Genomic DNA, 17,865 nt, shown 5'->3' with positions numbered 1-17,865 from the left:
CATGTAAAGCTGATTCATTATCCTGAGTGAATGTATGGCCTTTCCTTATTACCACTCTGATATTTTTTGCCTGATTAGTTTAAATAGGTTCTTGTTTTCTATTTTTATGACTTTCAGGAAAATTTAAGGACGTTTTAAGTCATATATATGCAAAAATATCATATAGAAAATTCTGAAGGATTCACAAGCTTTCAAGCTCCAGTAGGTGAGATTGTGGGTTTGAGGTTTGTTTTGGAAAAGTCTTAAGTTATAGAAATGGAAAAATGAATGAAGAGTGGTTCAGTTTGTGAGTCACCATTTTGGGACAAGCGGGTCATGTGAAAGTCTCATCAGCGTGTAAAGGATAGAAATGATTTTGTATTTTCGAAAGCGGCATGATTCAGAGCAGTGTTTCAAAGAAGCTTTACCTTTTAAGAGCAAGGAACAACTATAAATCCACTAAATACAGATTGTGAAATGTGACTTCCCAAAATGATAGCGAACATAGAAATAAAAATATATAATTTGTCGGTAAAATGATTATCAGTTATTGTGTTTTATCTACTTTTTTGTAGTTTTGCACTAAATATTAAATAGAAATGTTGACACAAAGATACTGAATAATATGAACAAAAAGAAGTCGACATTTAGGGAAATTGTGTTTATTTTGTCATATTCTACGAAGAGTGACACAAGTAGAAGTAATTTGTGAACATGATTTCACAGCAGTATAGTCATTCTTCACATCTTGCTCTAATGACACAACAATAAAGAATATGGTTAAATTAAGCTCTGCATATTTAGTATCCTTAACATGTTCGGAAAGGTCTACTCTATGACTATTGGACATTTCCTTTGACAACTGTGCAACACATGTTTAATTCTATACAATTGTCTGAATGCATTGAGAGAAATGTCACAATGTTTTCATTCTTACAGTGATGGAGCGTTTGCAGTGATTTATGAATAAAAATATGTATGTACAGGGCAAATAAGAACATTGCAGTAACTACATGACACTTTGTGCTTTTCTTCATTAGTGTTGAATTCCTTGAGTTCTGTCAGAGAGATGATTTTCCTTCGCTGGTTATCAATCAGAGGACTCAAGTTTGATGTCCGCCCTGTACATGAAAGGACAACTGAGTCCAACATCACCAAGGTAATTTGCAGAACACATTTCATCTAATTTTCTTGACTGACGGGACTAAAACTGGTAGCATGCGATGCAGGCTTCCACTTTTTAATTATTCACAACATGGGCCCTTTATCAAATGCATATAGTGGTAGCTCTTGCATAATTTCCCAAATCAGCATTACATGCTGATATAAGGAGCTACTGAGGATCTTCCAAAAAATCTTCATGAGGGTTAAAATTCTTCAACTTAAATATTTTACACAAATGCAACACTGGTAAAAGAGTGAAACAATGCACTCCTTCAAGGGCTGTCCCATTTTTGCTTCTTTCAGAAGACCTTGCAACCTTGAATTATCAAATGTTTGTTTTACAAATAACTGCTGTTAGACTTTATTGATTATGTATCATCAAGTTGATCTCGTAATTTTGTGTTTAAGGGTGCCTAAAAGGACAGCAACCCTTGAAGAAGTGAACAACATTAAACTTAATGACTTTTCCTCACCTGAATTGAAAAGGCATTTAATCCAATGTGCTGTTGTTCATGAAACACACAATTACACGAGGAAATTAGTTGCAGAATGTCACCACCACAGTTAAATACATGTTTTTACACAGAGACAATTTTATACTTACACTTCTGCTCAGTGAACAGCAGTGACATGCACAAAAAAAGAGAAAAGGGGGAAACATGACATAAAAGATGATCAGAAGAGTAACAGACAATTCCCCACTGTCTGATTTGTTGAAGTGAAAAGTCTGAGCAAGTATTTAAATGACAATGATGTGCAAAATGCTGCACTCACCTGCAGGTTTTGGGGACATCAGAGTCAGAGGAACCTCTGCAGTGACATCACTGAAAAGCGACATTAAATATTTAATATTAAATCTTTTCTTAATTATTCTTTGCCCAAATAGCACTTGTCAACAAAGGGAGGAAAATCAATATTTACCTTCCTGTTAGGCCACCCAGCAGGCTTTGGTGAGAGAGACCCAACAAAAGGAACTATTAGTTTGCACAATTTGTCACAAAATATGAAGATAACATGAATTGATATTTTCTATTCAGATAAGCCTTACCCTCCACTGGACACCAACAGGTTGACCTTGACTTTATAGGAGATGATGATTCCTTGCATCTCCTTATCTCCTTGACTCCTGTGAGGAGACAGGAATAGTTTACTGTTCAGAGCTGAAGGATTTGGTTTAAGACACCATAAGTGGATGACACAATCCACATCACCACCACCAGGCATTAAGAGGATAAAAGCCTGTACTGGCGTCACTGTAAACCCTCTGCTGAAAGACCTAACGTGTCTTACAGCGTTGTGGATGCGAGGTTGGTGTCCTCATCTTTTAGCCGTCCGTCCACCGCAAGACCTCGCTTCTCTTTGTTGTTGGAAAGCAGGGGGATGATTTGGAAGGACTTGTCAAGTGTAGAGTTTGCATTTACTGTCTCCCTGTGTGTAATAGTACATAAATACATAACATATAAGACATACAAAACATAAATTATAGTTTCACTTCAAAGCCATTTTTGTGTTAACTTGCTTATTCACACTCCATATTTTACATTTATGATGAAATGGAATAATATACAAAGCATTTTACAGCTGCACAGAGCAGATGTAAAGATGCTGGGATGTAAGAATAGTTTTATGGGCTGGCAATTTCAGTTAGTTAATAAAACTGAATCCAAAATGATCCAAATGCTGTTTACTTACGCAAACTCCTGAGAACAGACCTCCTTGGTATAAGTGTCAGAGCAGTAGAGGACCACACTTGTTAGCTGCTCGACTAAAAACATAAAATAGTTCACATTAGAGGTGTTGATTAAAATATATATAAACTATGTATATTAGACCCTCCAGAAAAACGCGGGCAAAATCCTTGATTCCGCGGGCTAAAATCCTTGATAGTGCGAATAAATACGCGGGGTTTTATGCCATTTTTTGCAGGGAAATTGCGAAAAGTTGCAAAGTATGCAAATAGTTGTGAAATATGCAAAAAGATGGGAAATATGTAAGAATTGGGGAAAAAAGGCGATTCTTCTTCTACATCCTGTTACTAGGACACACACATCCCTTACTGAGGTTAAAACACTTTCCTATTCATTTTTTAAGAAATTGTATTGGGGTTTAACCACACACACGCATACACACCCCGGTGCGCTCCTTCACTCACACACACACACACACACACACACACCTGTACAGCGCACTCACACAGCACACTCCCTGGAGAAGTCGTGGAGAAGTGCTGCAACACGGTTGATTTTCTTCGGTGCTCCAGAACAATGGTGCACGGGGTGCAAAAAAGTTTCCCCCCACTTTCGTGCAGTAAATCTGGGTACTGTTTTGCCCGGTCTCAGGCTGAAATATTCGTGGGTAAATGTGATCTTAGAGCATTCACCATTCTTGTTTTTCGTCTCTGAGCGCCGCACTCCGCATCAGCTCGTGCTTCTAGTGTGTGTGTGAATGCGCGAACTGATGCTGTCAGGCCGGGCGTCACATAAAAACTCCCTCACAACTCCATTTATATTGGTTATACTTTTCTCATTTTATGCAAGAATTGTGAAATCAAGCGGGACCTGCATATTTCTCTTTTTTTTCGTGGAAATGTGAGATTCTTGTGGGAATTATGTGCTGTTTTGCAGGGATTATGCGGCCTTTTGGGAAATAATTGACCCCCGCATAATCAGCGGCATTTTGGTGATTAATGCAGGAATTCATGCGATCGCATAATCTCGTTTTTCTGCAGGGTCTATTATATGTAACTTTAAATAAAATCAAGCTTTAACCATTTTCTTGTTGCCTACCAGAGACTTTGATTTTCTTCACGGTCTTGTTGGTTTCGTTGTTGATTTTTACTTTGACGGTGATCGGATCTCCATGGTAATAACACTATAAATAAAAAAAATCTATTTAGAATAATTTAGCAATAACCTAACCTTTACAACGCCAAAAATACTGTTTTCATGTACCTCTTTTTCAATTGAAATCTCCAAATGAACTGGTTTGTCAGACATCATAAACTGCTTTGAGAGTTCAGCCTTGGGTCCAGCCTTGTTGTTAGCTGGTGCAAACTGTATTTTACGAATCATCAGTCGGCAAGTGTCCCTAAGACCAGGTAAAAGACATAGTTGATGATTCTCTGCATGTTATTTATTTAGCTCAAGATTGCCCAGAGTGCACTGACAGTATGACTTAACTAGAAGCAGACATACTTTTTGTCAATCACTTCATCTGGATTGTCTGCTTCATTGGCAATGAATGCTTTAATCTCAAAGTCCACGCCACAAGCCTACAACAGAACAAAATCCAAATAAATTATTCTTTGTTATTAGTGTATGTGCGAAAGAATAAAATGGTCTGTAGGTGTACCTTGCCAGAATCACCAGGCCCAGGCTGTAATGACACTGAGCAAGGAAGATCTGTTGGCATCTGAAGCAAGAAGAAACAAAGCACATTCATAATGGTTCACTTAAAATGATGACTGGATAGTAAAAGTGATATTAAGATTGGTGCTTGATCAAAACAAGATTGTACCGAGTACCAGGACTCAGCTGATGTTACGTAAGGAGATTATGCTCCCTCACCTGGAACGCAAAGGGACATCCTTGATCTCCAGTTTTCTTTAGGAGGGATTCCAGCATTGGTGTTTTAGTTGGGTTTTCTGTAGCTGGATACACTTGAACGCGCTTGACCCAGATGTCTCTCCTGAAGGACAGCCCGATGACGTCCAAGTCATCACTTCCATAGCGGAAGGCACAAGCGAGGTAGACGTAAACTGTAATGGAAAAGGATATAGTTGCATTATAGACTGTGTTGTTATGGTTCATGGCTTATAGTGCTTCTAATTGATAGTGTATATAATATAAGTACCTTTCCTGCCTTCAAGACCAGAAGGGTCCACTTTAACTACCCCCTCTGCAAATAGGAGAATAATCATTTAACGGCCTTCCATTCAAAAGATTCATGTACACAGTGTGTACATATGTGTAGAGGAAATTGTGCCACGCACCAACTATGTCCACAGAATCCACATGGTCCACAAAGTCTCTCTTCCCCAAGTACAGGGCAATCTGAGAGAAATGGAAAAAAGCAAAGAGGGAAGCGGTTCACCAGGGTTACAAGAATTTTGGAGCTATTTCTGGAAGTTGGAACAGCGACATACAAATTGCACTCCTCCCTCTGCCAAAGGGGTGCCCTGTAATGACTATATTGAGGCCACTTACATGTCCATTCCCACTGGTCTTCTTGAATACTCTGAAAAGAGTGAAAAGTAAAACACAATGAATCTCTGAATCTGACTAGTTGCTCGAAACATATTTGATTAAAAGTGCAACAAACATGTTCAGGGCCAAGTCCAAATGTGCCTCTCTCCATAGTATAGTTGTTTTTGTTAGTGCATAGCAAAAACGTCCTTTTTCTGTGTCCAAAGTTGTCTTGTGTCATCTTATTGTACATCTACAACATACCATGGTTGTCATTTCTAATTACAGGATAAACTCCCCCTACTGTCTACCCATGGTTTTATTCCTCTCCTGTGAGGATGGATTAGTGCTTAAAATGGAAAAGACCTGCTGGCACTAGAGTCTAATCTGGACACAAGACATCACTGTATTCTGGTGAGTTCAGACATATTGGTTACATTATATAAAATAGTTCAGTTTTTTTTTTAAATTTCAGCTATCCTTTTTGAATTGCAAAACAAAGAGTGATGATGTTTTATTGCAGAACTCAGTGAAGGGTGCATTTATTATAATTATAATGCTGTTTGAATGCATATGTGTCAAGTCCTGTATCATAATGCAAAGATTATTTTTCTGGGTTAAGATATATTTGTTGCCCATTTGCATACAGCAAAGTGACTGTGATTACAGCATATGTCATGCAGAAAGAGGTAATCCCAGGTGGTGTTTGCCTCTTTCAGGTGCTTGCCAATTAATCCTGTTAAAGCTTGTCTTGTTAATCTCTCTTCCAAGATCCACACCGTCTATTTTAACAGCCATACCATATACAAATATAGAAATGCTGTGCTTGCGCTAGCCATTCGCCACTTCGCCATAGGCGAAGCTTTCCTCAGGATGGCGAAGCCATTTTTAGCATGTTTAGCCACGGTGGCGAAGCAAATTTTGCCTAATAAATGTGAATAAAGGGTTAACTTACAACTTTTTCGTAATTTGCCGAGCAATAATAAAAGAAAATAACAAACCGCGTCTCCTTTACTGAAGAACGCTACCGAGTATAACCGGAACAACCCGAATGCTTCCGATCATTAATAGATACACACTGTCACGTGTCTCGTCTCAGCCAATCAGAAAAAGGATTCGGACTAACCCCGGGAAGGCGTACAACAAGGAGGACAAGGAGAGGGCGATCGAAGAGTTGAAAAATCATTTTAAATAGAAAGATACCGAATTTTTTAAAATAAAAATATCATATGTACTTTTTTAATTAAAATGTTGAAATAAACTGAAGCAATATTGAACATAATTTTTGGCCTCAAAATGCACCAGAATGCAGGAAAAGGACTCCATTTTTTCAAAATTTTGTGCGCCACAGTACAGATACTGAAAAAATGTGGCTAAACAAAATTCTAGCACTTTAGCCACAGTGGCTAGAGACAAATTTTCCCTAGTGCAAGCACAGAAATGCAATATGTGAAAACTGTAAAATAATTAAAGTGTTAAAGAATCATAGACACTGCAGAGATGTTAAATTGTTACATCTAAACTACTCTTTTTGTTTCCTGAGAAGGAATTATCACTTTGATCCCTGCATGAGCCTTTCTATGAAATGAAACAAGAAACAATTTATTTAAAAAAATAATTGTCAGCATTGTATACTAAATATCTCAATACAAGATTCATACACAAATGATTGAAGTCGGGCATTTTTGCAAAAAGAGAAATTGTTAATTTTGAGACAGCATAAAGTATTACTGTTATAATGATGCTAAACAGGTGTATTCGATTTCCATTTGTGGTATTATGTTGCCTTTCACCACTACAAGAAGGAATTTTTTAAAAATCTAAACTAGTTACTATCAGGATTCTCACTGAATATAGTTTACTAGCTAAAATCCTTTATACTTACTTTGACATCTTGCTGGCAAGTTAGAGATCCAGTCTGTAAACAAAAGCATTAAAAAGACTGAAAAATGTGTAAAATTCAGGAGACCCATCACAAGTGTATCAGTGTGACTGTTGTGCATCAGGTGAAAACTTTACAATACTATAGACATGCTTCCAACATTTTTCATGCATTCCTTGTAAAGAAGAAAACCTTTCTGATTTTAGAAGTAAAACAATTAAGACGGCATTCCTCAAGCTGAACGTATTGGCATGTAGTTCTTGTTAGTGATAATGCAAACAGTGACAAAAGTGGTTTAAGTATATATTCCTGTGAAGTATCAACGATGATATATCTTCACTAAATGCAATGATTCAGATTTTGAATTATCAAACTCTTGATCTGTTTCTAATGTGCAGTAGGTCAGTCAGTAGGAGAATCAACTCGCTTACCGTGTCCTCAGCTCTGTCAGTGAGTCTTCTCTAATCCCTCCCTGTTGTTAGTGTGAGTGATTCCCAGTCACTGCCTTCCCTTTGCTTTTATACCTTGACCTCCCAACCTAGAATCCCTCCCTTCAGCTTACCTGAGGGAAGGATATTTCAGAGAAAATCTGATTAATTCATTATAACACTACTGTTTTCGTCCACAGCTTGGGTAAAAATACTGTTGTGTATGTGACTTCAAAATCGTGAGGTCAAAGCTGTAGGTAGTTTCAGTCTTGAAGCTGAGACAGATATGGACTAAAACAGGCCATGTCCTGGAGTAAAATTAGACTGGTCATTGTTGTTGTTTTTGCATCAGTCCCAGTTTTTCTGAAATACATGTTTGGATGCCTAATTTTATGCACTTCACACTTTGCACACACACGCTCAGTTTTTATGGTAACTTGTGCAGGAACAAGGTCAGAATCATGAATGGAAACCACAGAGAAATACATGTCTTCTTTGACCTGCACTGATTGAATGTCATGACTGAACAATGCTCAGCTTGTGCGTTTTCTATATTACTTTATATGTATGTGTAAAAAAGATTTTTCTTATGAAAGGATCATTTAGAAATAACAATGGAGCATATGACAGTCTCTCCTCTCCTCTGACTTTCAATTTTTTAAAGGTCTGTGTTTGTAAAAACTTGGTAAAAAATTGCATGTATGTATTGCATACATTATTTGCTCTAAGTGTAAATTAGTTCTAAAATACTCCTAGAGTATTTTAGACAGAAAAGATTGTCTTGTGAATGGACTGTGTGGATGTTCAAGGACTTCCTTTCTTACAGATTAGACTGGAGTAGAGCGGTATTAGTTGGATTTTAGTTGTTGTGGTAGCCAGGCCAACAGATGGTTTCTCTCACAAAAGCCCTGTACAGTCTGCGCTTATGGGAGGTTTACAGAAAGCTAAGTGACATGCTGACTTACTGCCGTGTAATAAACTGGGTCTTACAGCTGACATCAATTTCATTACCAAATCAGTTCTGTTATTTATGGTCATGAGCAGGTTTTTTTTTTTTTTAGCAAATTAATAGCATTTAGTATACTGTCTTGTCTGATTTGTGCCAATTCATGGGACTGTAACACCAGCACTTGGTTTTAAAACTTTCAGGCCATTAAAACAAAATTTTGTCTTACCGCCATGACAAAAGGCAAATTTCTGTTTTTACTTGGAACAGATGATAAATTTATCTATCTATCTAAATGAAGGCTGAGGTTTCTATTTGAGAGAAATGCAACAATGTAATACAGCTTATATAAACTTCAACTGCCCACCTTTGGAATTTGGACCTTTTCCCAGTTAGGGTCAGATTTCTGTTTGTCACTGCCATATGCCCAAAACATTTAGAATATTTGACTTCATGAGAAGAAAAGAACTACCTGAATCTCAAAGTTTTATCACAGCGAAACTGGACTATGTCATTTAGGATAGCAGCACAAGCTCGACCCAGCTTTCAGGTATATTGAAGAACCTACATTTATTGGCAGTGACTGCCTCTGAATTGGCTCAGTGCTGTAAAGGTAAATCCATTGATTAATGAGGGAGCTAGATGATTGGTTTTATGGATATGTTGCCACAACTTGGCAGTTAAGGATAATGAATGAGATTGGTGGATGTTTGTGTCGATCTCCCTTCAACTGTCATATCGGGACAAGGTTATGAGATCTCTTTAAGGCTGTTAGAAGAGGCAGCAGGAGTGTGAATTACCTTGCCAAATCATCCCTAAGGTGTTTAAGCTATTTAGAAGATTAAAGCTCTAATCATTCGATGTTATACTCTACAATAACTAGAAACCATCTTGGAATGGGATTTCACCTGCCTGTCAAAATGTTGACGTTCTGATCCATAAGTGTTCTGCAAGTACTCGTACCACAGCTGTTTTCAAACTCGGCCTTCATTTTTATTGCAGCTACATACCTGTAAAGTTTCCTGACTTTACCTTGCACAGTTGTGATGTTGTCACGTTGCTAAAATCTGTCCATAGATGGAGACAGCCATAGCATTAAAGTCACTGACAGGTGAAATGAATAACCATGATCATCTTGTTACAGTGACACCTGTGAAGTTGTAGTTGTAGTTAACCAGACAGTAAGTGAACAGTCAGTTCTTGAAGGTATGTGCTGGAAGCAGGAAAAATGGTCTAACAGCTTTGACAACGGCCAAATTGTGAAGGCTACATGACTGGGGCAGAGTTTCTCCTAAATTGGAAGCCTTGTGGATTTTTTCCCCAGTATGCAGTGGTTAGTACAAGGAAAGGCAACCAGTGAACTCGCAGGATAATGGGTGCCCAAGGCTCAAAGATGGGCAACTGAAGCATAAAGAGATTAAAACCTTAAGGCTTGCCATGGAAAAAAGGTGTCATAACACACAATGCATTGCAGCTTGCTGGATATAAGGCAGACAGGTCAGGTTGACCTCTGTCATGTACTTTACAATTCTTTAGAACTGGACCATGATGCAGTGGAATAAAATATCCTGGTCTGATGAATCATGTTTAACTTTTTTTTTTTTTAGTTATTTGGATGGTCAGGTACCTGCATGTCATTTACCCAGTGGGAACAGGGCAGCAGGATGCACTGTGGGAAGATGACAAGGTGGTGGAGAGTGTGATGCTCAGGGCAATGGTTGGGGGGAAAACTTTGAATCTTAGTATTCATGTAGATATTTCTTTGACATGTATTATTTGCCTAAATTTTGTTGAAGACCACACACACAGTGGTATTCTTTGATGGCAGTGGCATCTATCAGCTGGAAAATGCCCCCTGCCGCACTGCAAGCATTGTTCAAGAATAGTTCACAACAAAGAGATCAGGGTGTTGATTTGGTCTCCAAATTCCCCAGATCTCAATCCGATTGAGCATCTGTGATGTGCTGGAAAAACAAGTCTGTCAAATCCACGCAGCTTACATGACTTAAAGAATCTAATGCAAATGTCTCGGTGGTTGATACCAGGGAACACCTTCAGAGGTCATGTGGCGTTCATGCCACTATGGATCAGAGCAGCTTTGGTGACATGAGGAGGGCTGACAGTACTAAGCAGGTGGTTTGTTCTGGCTGATCGTTTCACGACCGCTGTTAACATACTCAAAAATACTTTTTGCTGTACTTCATGCTACAGTGGGTGTTTCCAGGACCACAATTTGTCCTGATGACATTGAAACTCACAAGATGAAGATAATACTGCCCATGCTATCACAGCTGGTAGACATACACATTAGTTTACTGAAATCTCAAACAGCTAAGGAGCTGTGTAAAATGAGCTTTAGACTCGTTAGAAGCCATTCTAATAAATTAAAGCAAACAACCAATGTTGTAAGAGTGGAGATGTGGGAGCAATGGCCTCTCTACGAGGAGCATGTGACTTTTATGCAACACCTGATAACTGGCAGTGCTCAGACTTTTGCGATGAATCCTCACACTTTTGTTACCTTATTTTTTGAAGAGAAACAAAAAAATTTTAAAATCCATTTCAACGATAATTAGTTTTGTGGTGAATGCTGTTTATAGGTTTGTAATGTTCAGAGATTTAACTCCTATATTGCATTGAATATGTTGAGATACACTATGTACAATTGTATTTTTGAAATTAACTTAATTCTTTCAGGATAAAATCACTGAATGCAGTCTTGCGTAATGTTCCAGTCTCTGCACTCACTGACTTTTTCCAGTTTTGACTGAGGGAGGTTACGTACAGTCCCATAAGCCCCTTATAGTTAAGCTGGTGCCATTCCAAGCGAACTCTTTCTATATAAAGTGTTGTCTCTTGAAGGGACTGCTGACTTGTCCCAGTGCATTACAACACCATGGTATTACCACTTCTTAACAAGCTGGTCGTCTGAGTGTTGCTAATTTGAGGCAGTTACGTAGTGGCTGTTGCTAAAAGAAACACCAGCGCTACAAGTGTTGAGCCAATTAGTGTAACCTCTTACCGATAGTAAACAGTGTGAAGAGCTATCCATATAACCTTCAACAAAGTTTTGTGTATAATAATGAGGTCAACATCGGTCCTATAAAATATTAGTGCACTCGAAATATCTACTCAATGTGAACTAAGACTAAATGTCAGGCAGTTACAGCAGTGTTACTTGTTGGCCTTATATCCCTTGGGTTCTGCAGCTCCCAGTGACCTTTAGCCTACTGTATTTTTAGCACCTCCTGCTGACAAACCCAGCTGGTACTAAATGGTTGTTGGTGCCATCACCTTGAAAGATAGTTGTTGTGAACACATTCTCAACCAGAGCACTTACTCATCACACAGTTCTAATTCATGATGTGACTTACTTTGGAACAGTTTAACAACTATGACTAGCTCTATATGATGTTTTGAATATTGCTTAATTTTTAAGGAAAGGTTTATCCTCTTGCGGATATGCTTATGGTAACAGCTTATGTTCAATCAGAATAATTTCCTTTACTTAGTTATTTAATGTATACTGTGTTTTGTCTCTCATATAATCACTCCCTGTCCTGCTTTCTGGCCTGAATTATAAGATATAGAATCATGTATTTATGTGAAATGTTCAAAAGTCCTGTTAGAAATTGGAAAAACTACAGCTCCTCAAGCATCTCCTTCATCTAGATAAGGCGGTCTGACTCTAGTTAAACAAAATAATAATTAAATTCAAAAGCTGATCTGCCTGCTGGCATGGAAAATGAAAGCGAGCAGGTGTTCTTGGAGTACATCTTGCTGTTTCTGTCTGTGTCAGTATCCCGTCCAATCCATTGCTTGCATAAGCAGAGCATTTGGTAGAACTGGGTAAAGTAACAGACACGGCAGGAACCAAATCAACTCCACACAACTGCTGCTTCTGAGCATGATTGTTGTGATAAATGAGAAAACTATCTGTAGGGGATTTTGCAGTGATGATAGTGAAATTTTGTGGTTTTGGAAAATATTACAAGGCCTGTATCAGATATGGGTCTTCACCACAGCTCATGTTCTCATGAAGAGTGTAGATAATAAACAGATAGGAAATAAATGAAAGTCACAACCAACGCAACATGTTTTAGTACTGCGTTGGGCCTCCGTGTGCTGACAGAAGAGCTTTGGTGAACCTTGGCATTGATTCTCCAAGTCTGGTACTGTACTGGAGCGATGAACTCTATTCTTCCAAAAGATTTTCCTTTATTTGATGGTTTGATGATGGTGATGGAGAGTGCTGTCTAACACATCAGTCCAAAATCTCAAGTAGATGTTGAATTGGGTTGGTTTCTTTTGGCTGCAAAGACCGTAACATATGACTCACATCACTTTCATGAAACCATTCACTTCCCTCTCTTGCTCTGTGGATGGGGGCTTTTCATCCTGTAAGAGACCACTCCTATCAGGGTAGAAATGTTTCAGCATAGGATAAATATCACTCAGAACAATTTGAACACGCGAACCCACAAGTGAACCCAAACCATGACAGTAAAACACCCTCAAAGCATAACAGAGCCACTAGATATCCTCACTGTAGGGGAAAAGTGTTTGTGCGTTTTCTTTGATTTGTCACCAACCTGTATTTGTCTGTTGCGGTCATAAAAATCTCATCATCTATTGGCTGGTTGGTGCAATGCTAAAATATCTCAAAAAGAGTTGAATGGATTGCCATGACATTTTATACAATACTTATGGTTCAAAGATGTTCCTAAAACATTCCAGCTGACATTAGTGATCCTTGTGTTTTTCCTCTATCACCACCTATAAACTATGAAACCCAGAGGATGAATTATCTGATGACCTTGCTGAAGTTTTTTATCCCAGAAACATCGCAAAAATACTGCATACAATCATCTGTTGTATACAGAAAATGGATCCTACTGACTTTGGTGTCCCAGTGACCTTTAAATGGTGGTTATTCAGAATTATTCAACACATTTCTGTGAATTTTGATGCACCCATTCATGTTTCCCTGCAGATAAATAATAGCTTTGGTTTTACCCTAAATATTCATCTTGAGCTACTACAAGTTCAATTTATATATTTGGGAAAAAAATTTTTTCATTAAAAACACGCAAAACTTATGATGTTCCCCTCAGTCTCAGTTGTACTTTGAAAATAGTCACAAGCAGTACATGTTGGCAAATTAATACACTAAACCAACTTTGTCAACATAATGATCCCTGTTTAATATCGACTACGAATCAGCATGTTTTCATCATCTTTGTGGACATGTTTAGCCTAGCCGCGCTAGACAACCCACGGCAACAAATTTAATTCTCTGCCAGGGTGGGTCTAGTTACCCTCCATAAGGCTTGAGGCTGGATGCTCCTAAAACTGGCCGGACCAATCACCATGAAGTGTAGAGTCAGAAGGCGGGCGTAACGAAGTGACGACAGAGGCGTGACGATTCTGACAGAAACAACCAGCGCACAATAAACAGTTATCTTTCGACTCGGCTTTGGCCACAGCCCTTAAAGATTTGAAGCTAAAATTCAACTTGAAAGATAAACAAAGGACGGCACTTAAGTGTTTCATTGAGAAGAAAGACGTATTTGGACTTATGCCGACGGGATATGGCAAATCCTTAATATACCAGTTGGCTCCGCGGCTCCGCTGGTTGGGAAGCTAATGGGACCAGGCGTAAACTAACCGTGACATCACCCGTTGGTTTCAACGGCGAGAAAATGAAGCCTGGATTTTGCTACTTCCTGGTCGCCGTTTTGGATTTTTTGGAGCCAGTGACGTAAAAAGCGTCATCAAACAGACTGGACCGGAGAGCAACTAGGGGCAGGATTGGCTGAGGACTCTCTTATCCCGCCCACGTTTTACCGCAGAGGCTTCTGCTGCTGTCTATCAAGTATAGCCACGCCCCCTGGCTCCGCCAACTTTAACGATTTATTTAAAATTCAGTGATTTATTTTAAGATCGGCCACCTGATCTCTCATTTTGACCATGAAAACTAACAGGAAAAAAATCCTGAGCTGTAGAAAGTCAGTCTATCAAATTTTATTTTTTCCAAAAATGAATTGGGGTCTATGGAGCAAAAGCTTTTTGGAGCCAGCCCTAGCGGACGGCGGGATATTGCAAGTTTTTGACACTTCCGGGTTGGCTTCAATTCTGGAGCCAGATGCTACGTCCACTATATATACAGTCTATGAATGGGACTTAGCCACAATCCGCCGGTGCTCTCGGAACTACGTCAGCCTATTCGTTGCGTTGATTGGTTGTATACCTACCCAATTGCTGCAGAGGGATTTGATAGACAACCTTTTAGCCCGCCTCCCTCCCTGTCGAGCTTCCCTAGACCCTTGTGCCGTCAGAAACATGGGTCTAGCATGGCTAGGCTAGGACATGTTGGCATTTCAATGTTTGACTCATTCAAGTGTCACAGGCAAGATATTGTATATTGTTCTATTATTTGCTGTACAAAGCACATAGCAATACTAAAAAGAGCTGATTATAGATTTAGGGTTAAGAAGATGCATCATCAGATTGGGATGGACTTGCGTCTATTTATTTTATGGGCTCTGTGGTTGGTGGTCGGCGCGTTTCTGCTGAGTAGTGAGAGGCAAAACAGTAAATGTGGGACTGAACAGCTTCCCACAGAGTTATACGCTCCAGCTAATGGAGAGGGAGGGACGAAGGAAGGCTGAATAATGGGCGATGTTCTAGTAGGGCAAAAATAAGAAAGTTAAGGATGATCATAACCATATGGAGACTGTGTTTTGCTCAGAGGGAAGCGGTGAGCAAGAGGGGAAGGGAAGTGAAGGGAGGGGACAGGACAAAGAAAGGGTGGAAGTAAACATGCCAGACAGAGGATGAAATATCTGAAGATGAAGATGTTTCATAAGAAGGAAGAAAGAGAGGATCAGCCAAAAAGCTCACCTGAGAGTGAAGAGCTGTGGTTTCTGTTTGGAATCTGAGGAAAGGGACAGAGTTGGGGTGTCGGGAGGAAGAAGAAAACAGACAGGACGGAGAAAAAGGAAGTAGTTTGCTGTTTCACACACTGGTGGTGAAGCTGAGCCCCTCACAAGAATTCTCCTGGCTATGTCCGCCATCTGGAATGTCGAGTCACTTCCTCTGTCTGCTCTGCTCTCTAACGGGGTTGTCCTCTGCCTTTCTGTTCCCTCCCTCTGCTCTGACAGCACTCTGAAGAACCGCTGGAGACCACGCCAAGGCAGACGGGACTCTTCTGACAAGACACACACGCCAGCACGCAAACATCCAGCATGAAAGTAAGACCCTTGGTGTAGCCTGCATCCAAGCAGACTTAGCCTAAATGGAATCTGGGCTTGGAAGAAGCAAAGACCACTGCAGTCATCAGCTGAACTTTTTGGAGGGTGTTTCTTTTCCCTTATATGGCAACAGAGCTGGGAAATCATTTGAATTAGTCTGGTTTCTGTTGCATGCCTGTCTGGTTTTAGTGCTGACTGAGTTCCATCTGGTATGTTTCTGTCTCTGCTGTGTGCGTGTGTGACTGTGTAGGCGCTGTGTGCGCGGCTTGATTTGTTTGTTTTGCCATTCTTGGTTCTTCTTTTCCTGTTGTTTGCATGTGGGGCTTTTGTTTTGGGACAAGAGGAGGGCTTGTGTTTGTGGTTAAGCTGGAGGCACCGTCATTGCCTCAGGGGTGGCTGGCTCATTCAGACTCTGCACCTCTCGCTATTTTTCTTCTACCTCCTTCTCTCTCCCTGCCTCACACAGCTGTGATGGTCTGTGTTTGTTGGAGCAACACACCCACCTGGGTGCAGCAACTTGCCACCAAAAGCTGCAACTAAATCTCTCCAAACAAGGATATTACCCAAAAGGTGGACCGGAGCTTCTGCTGAGGATCAGGCCGTTCTTGGAGTGGACTAACCTCACAATCAGCTGGATGTTTCTTCTTTTTTCATTCAGCGCAACAGCATGTGTGACCCAGAAGGAGCCAGCAGGGACCCAGGAAGTGCAAGCTGATAGGTGTGTCTGTCTGACACTTTGGTCATGAAGAAGAGGATCATGGGGAGGTTTTAAACACTAAAGTAGACCGCTCAACACACTCTGCTGCTGATGACTGGAGTGACAGACCTCCAGTCTGAGCAGGTCTGACAGTGAAATTACATTAAACTTGTCACATCAAGTTCTTCACCTCATGTGGATTATTTTCATGAACATATCTCTTAAAGTTGATTGCCATGGCTACGGCAGCATGGTATCATCGTGACATCAGCCGTGTGCATGCAGAGGACTTATTGGCACGAGCAGGGAGGGATGGCAGCTACCTAGTGAGAGACAGTGAGTCTGTGCCAGGAGCCTATGCATTGTGCCTGCTGTGAGTACACGCACACTCACCTGCTTACAAAACGGGCAGTCTAACACATCACAATCAAACACTTTAACCTGTATGTGATACTTATTATCATGGAAGCAATAACATATTCTTCATGAGCACCTGCCGGCATTGAATTTACAGCCTTTGTAGTAATGCAAGGAAATGTGACTGTCTGTGCTCACTGCAAATCAGTTCTGTTATTAAATGTTGCTTCATATGTCTTATTTTTTGTTTCACCTACTTCAAATATTTGATTAGTGATTTATTTTACAATGTGTTAAATAAGTAAAGACTTAGGTGAGAAGACACTCAGAGAACGTTTGCTTTGTATAAAAACTATAACTGTAAATGTGATCTTGTGAAACATTTAGATTTTGACTTACAGGATTGGTATCCATAAATTAATTTCCATACAATGTCCCCATTTGTAAATTGATTCAACAGCTACACTTACCCTGTCACGTCCATCACTTTCACCATCATCTGCCAACAGGCAGCGAAGGAGCTACTATGGCTAAAAGTGGTGCATAAAGGCTGGGCCAGCTTCACACATGCACCCTCTCCAGACTAGTCAGCCTGTTCTGTCCAAGTAAAGTTCATCTCAGCCAGTCAAACCCTAGCTTATGACTCCCTGTTTCCCCACTTACCCCTCTTTCTTCCCTGGGGCCCCTGAAAGTGGGCGGGAGCCTGAGCAACCGCACTACGCTGACTGCTCATCAGCCCAAGCCAGATACATTCCTGAAAGCTGAGCCTGGCCGCTCACAGTGCTCCTTCTTTCCCTTCATTCTTTTCTCACTATCTCATTCCTCCTTTTAGTTTATTACATTTGTCCCTGGTGTTGATTTTTATTTATATTTTGTACTTCCACTGTAACAGTTCCACTTTGACTGTGTACAATACGGTAGCAGATTGAATAAAACTGCCGTTCATCTTCATGTACTGCCTGAAACAAATTCCTC

The 17,865-nt window shown here is 39.9% G+C and overlaps 2 protein-coding genes across 6 annotated transcripts in view; one reads left to right on the top strand and one right to left on the bottom strand.

Moving 5' to 3' along the window:
* Window positions 1-625: 625 nt before the first annotated feature.
* Window positions 626-17,540, bottom strand: arr3b (arrestin 3b, retinal (X-arrestin)). 3 transcript variants are annotated; one of them, XM_051954257.1, is made up of 17 exons: window positions 17,361-17,540; window positions 7,641-7,771; window positions 7,213-7,245; window positions 5,349-5,379; window positions 5,135-5,195; window positions 4,996-5,040; window positions 4,710-4,900; window positions 4,495-4,554; window positions 4,338-4,414; window positions 4,095-4,230; window positions 3,930-4,014; window positions 2,836-2,908; window positions 2,434-2,571; window positions 2,192-2,269; window positions 2,065-2,088; window positions 1,617-1,967; window positions 626-1,100 (listed from the first exon to the last, which is right to left on the bottom strand). In XM_051954257.1, the coding sequence occupies exons 3-16, from the start codon at window positions 7,218-7,220 to the stop codon at window positions 1,883-1,885; spliced, it is 1,092 nt and encodes a 363-aa protein (XP_051810217.1). In that variant the 5' UTR covers window positions 7,221-7,245; window positions 7,641-7,771; window positions 17,361-17,540; the 3' UTR covers window positions 626-1,100; window positions 1,617-1,882. The 3 variants fall into 3 exon arrangements, with proteins under 3 accessions (XP_051810217.1, XP_051810216.1, XP_051810218.1); XM_051954256.1 differs by lacking the exon at window positions 17,361-17,540 and adding an exon at window positions 15,487-15,844; XM_051954258.1 differs by lacking the exons at window positions 7,641-7,771; window positions 17,361-17,540 and adding an exon at window positions 15,487-15,844.
* inppl1b (inositol polyphosphate phosphatase-like 1b) overlaps window positions 1,019-17,865 on the top strand; it is a 36,788-nt gene continuing 19,941 nt past the window's right edge. For 2 of the 3 annotated variants that reach the window (XR_007944566.1, XM_022194911.2), the window contains exon 1: window positions 15,871-16,906. Coding sequence is in view for 2 of the 3 variants with exons in the window: in XM_022194911.2 (XP_022050603.1) it covers window positions 16,770-16,906 (137 nt within the window). In the remaining variant the exon portion in view is untranslated. Of the gene's footprint in view, window positions 1,139-5,615; window positions 5,742-15,746; window positions 15,837-15,870; window positions 16,907-17,865 lie in introns of those variants that run through there. The other variant, XM_051954255.1, reaches the window with a different exon arrangement.

This window comes from Acanthochromis polyacanthus, chromosome 10 (assembly GCF_021347895.1).
Source record: "Acanthochromis polyacanthus isolate Apoly-LR-REF ecotype Palm Island chromosome 10, KAUST_Apoly_ChrSc, whole genome shotgun sequence".
Classification (NCBI taxonomy): Eukaryota; Metazoa; Chordata; class Actinopteri; family Pomacentridae; genus Acanthochromis; species Acanthochromis polyacanthus.
The sequence above is the reverse complement of the archived record's forward strand: the minus strand, read 5'-3'. Positions and strand labels throughout refer to the sequence as shown.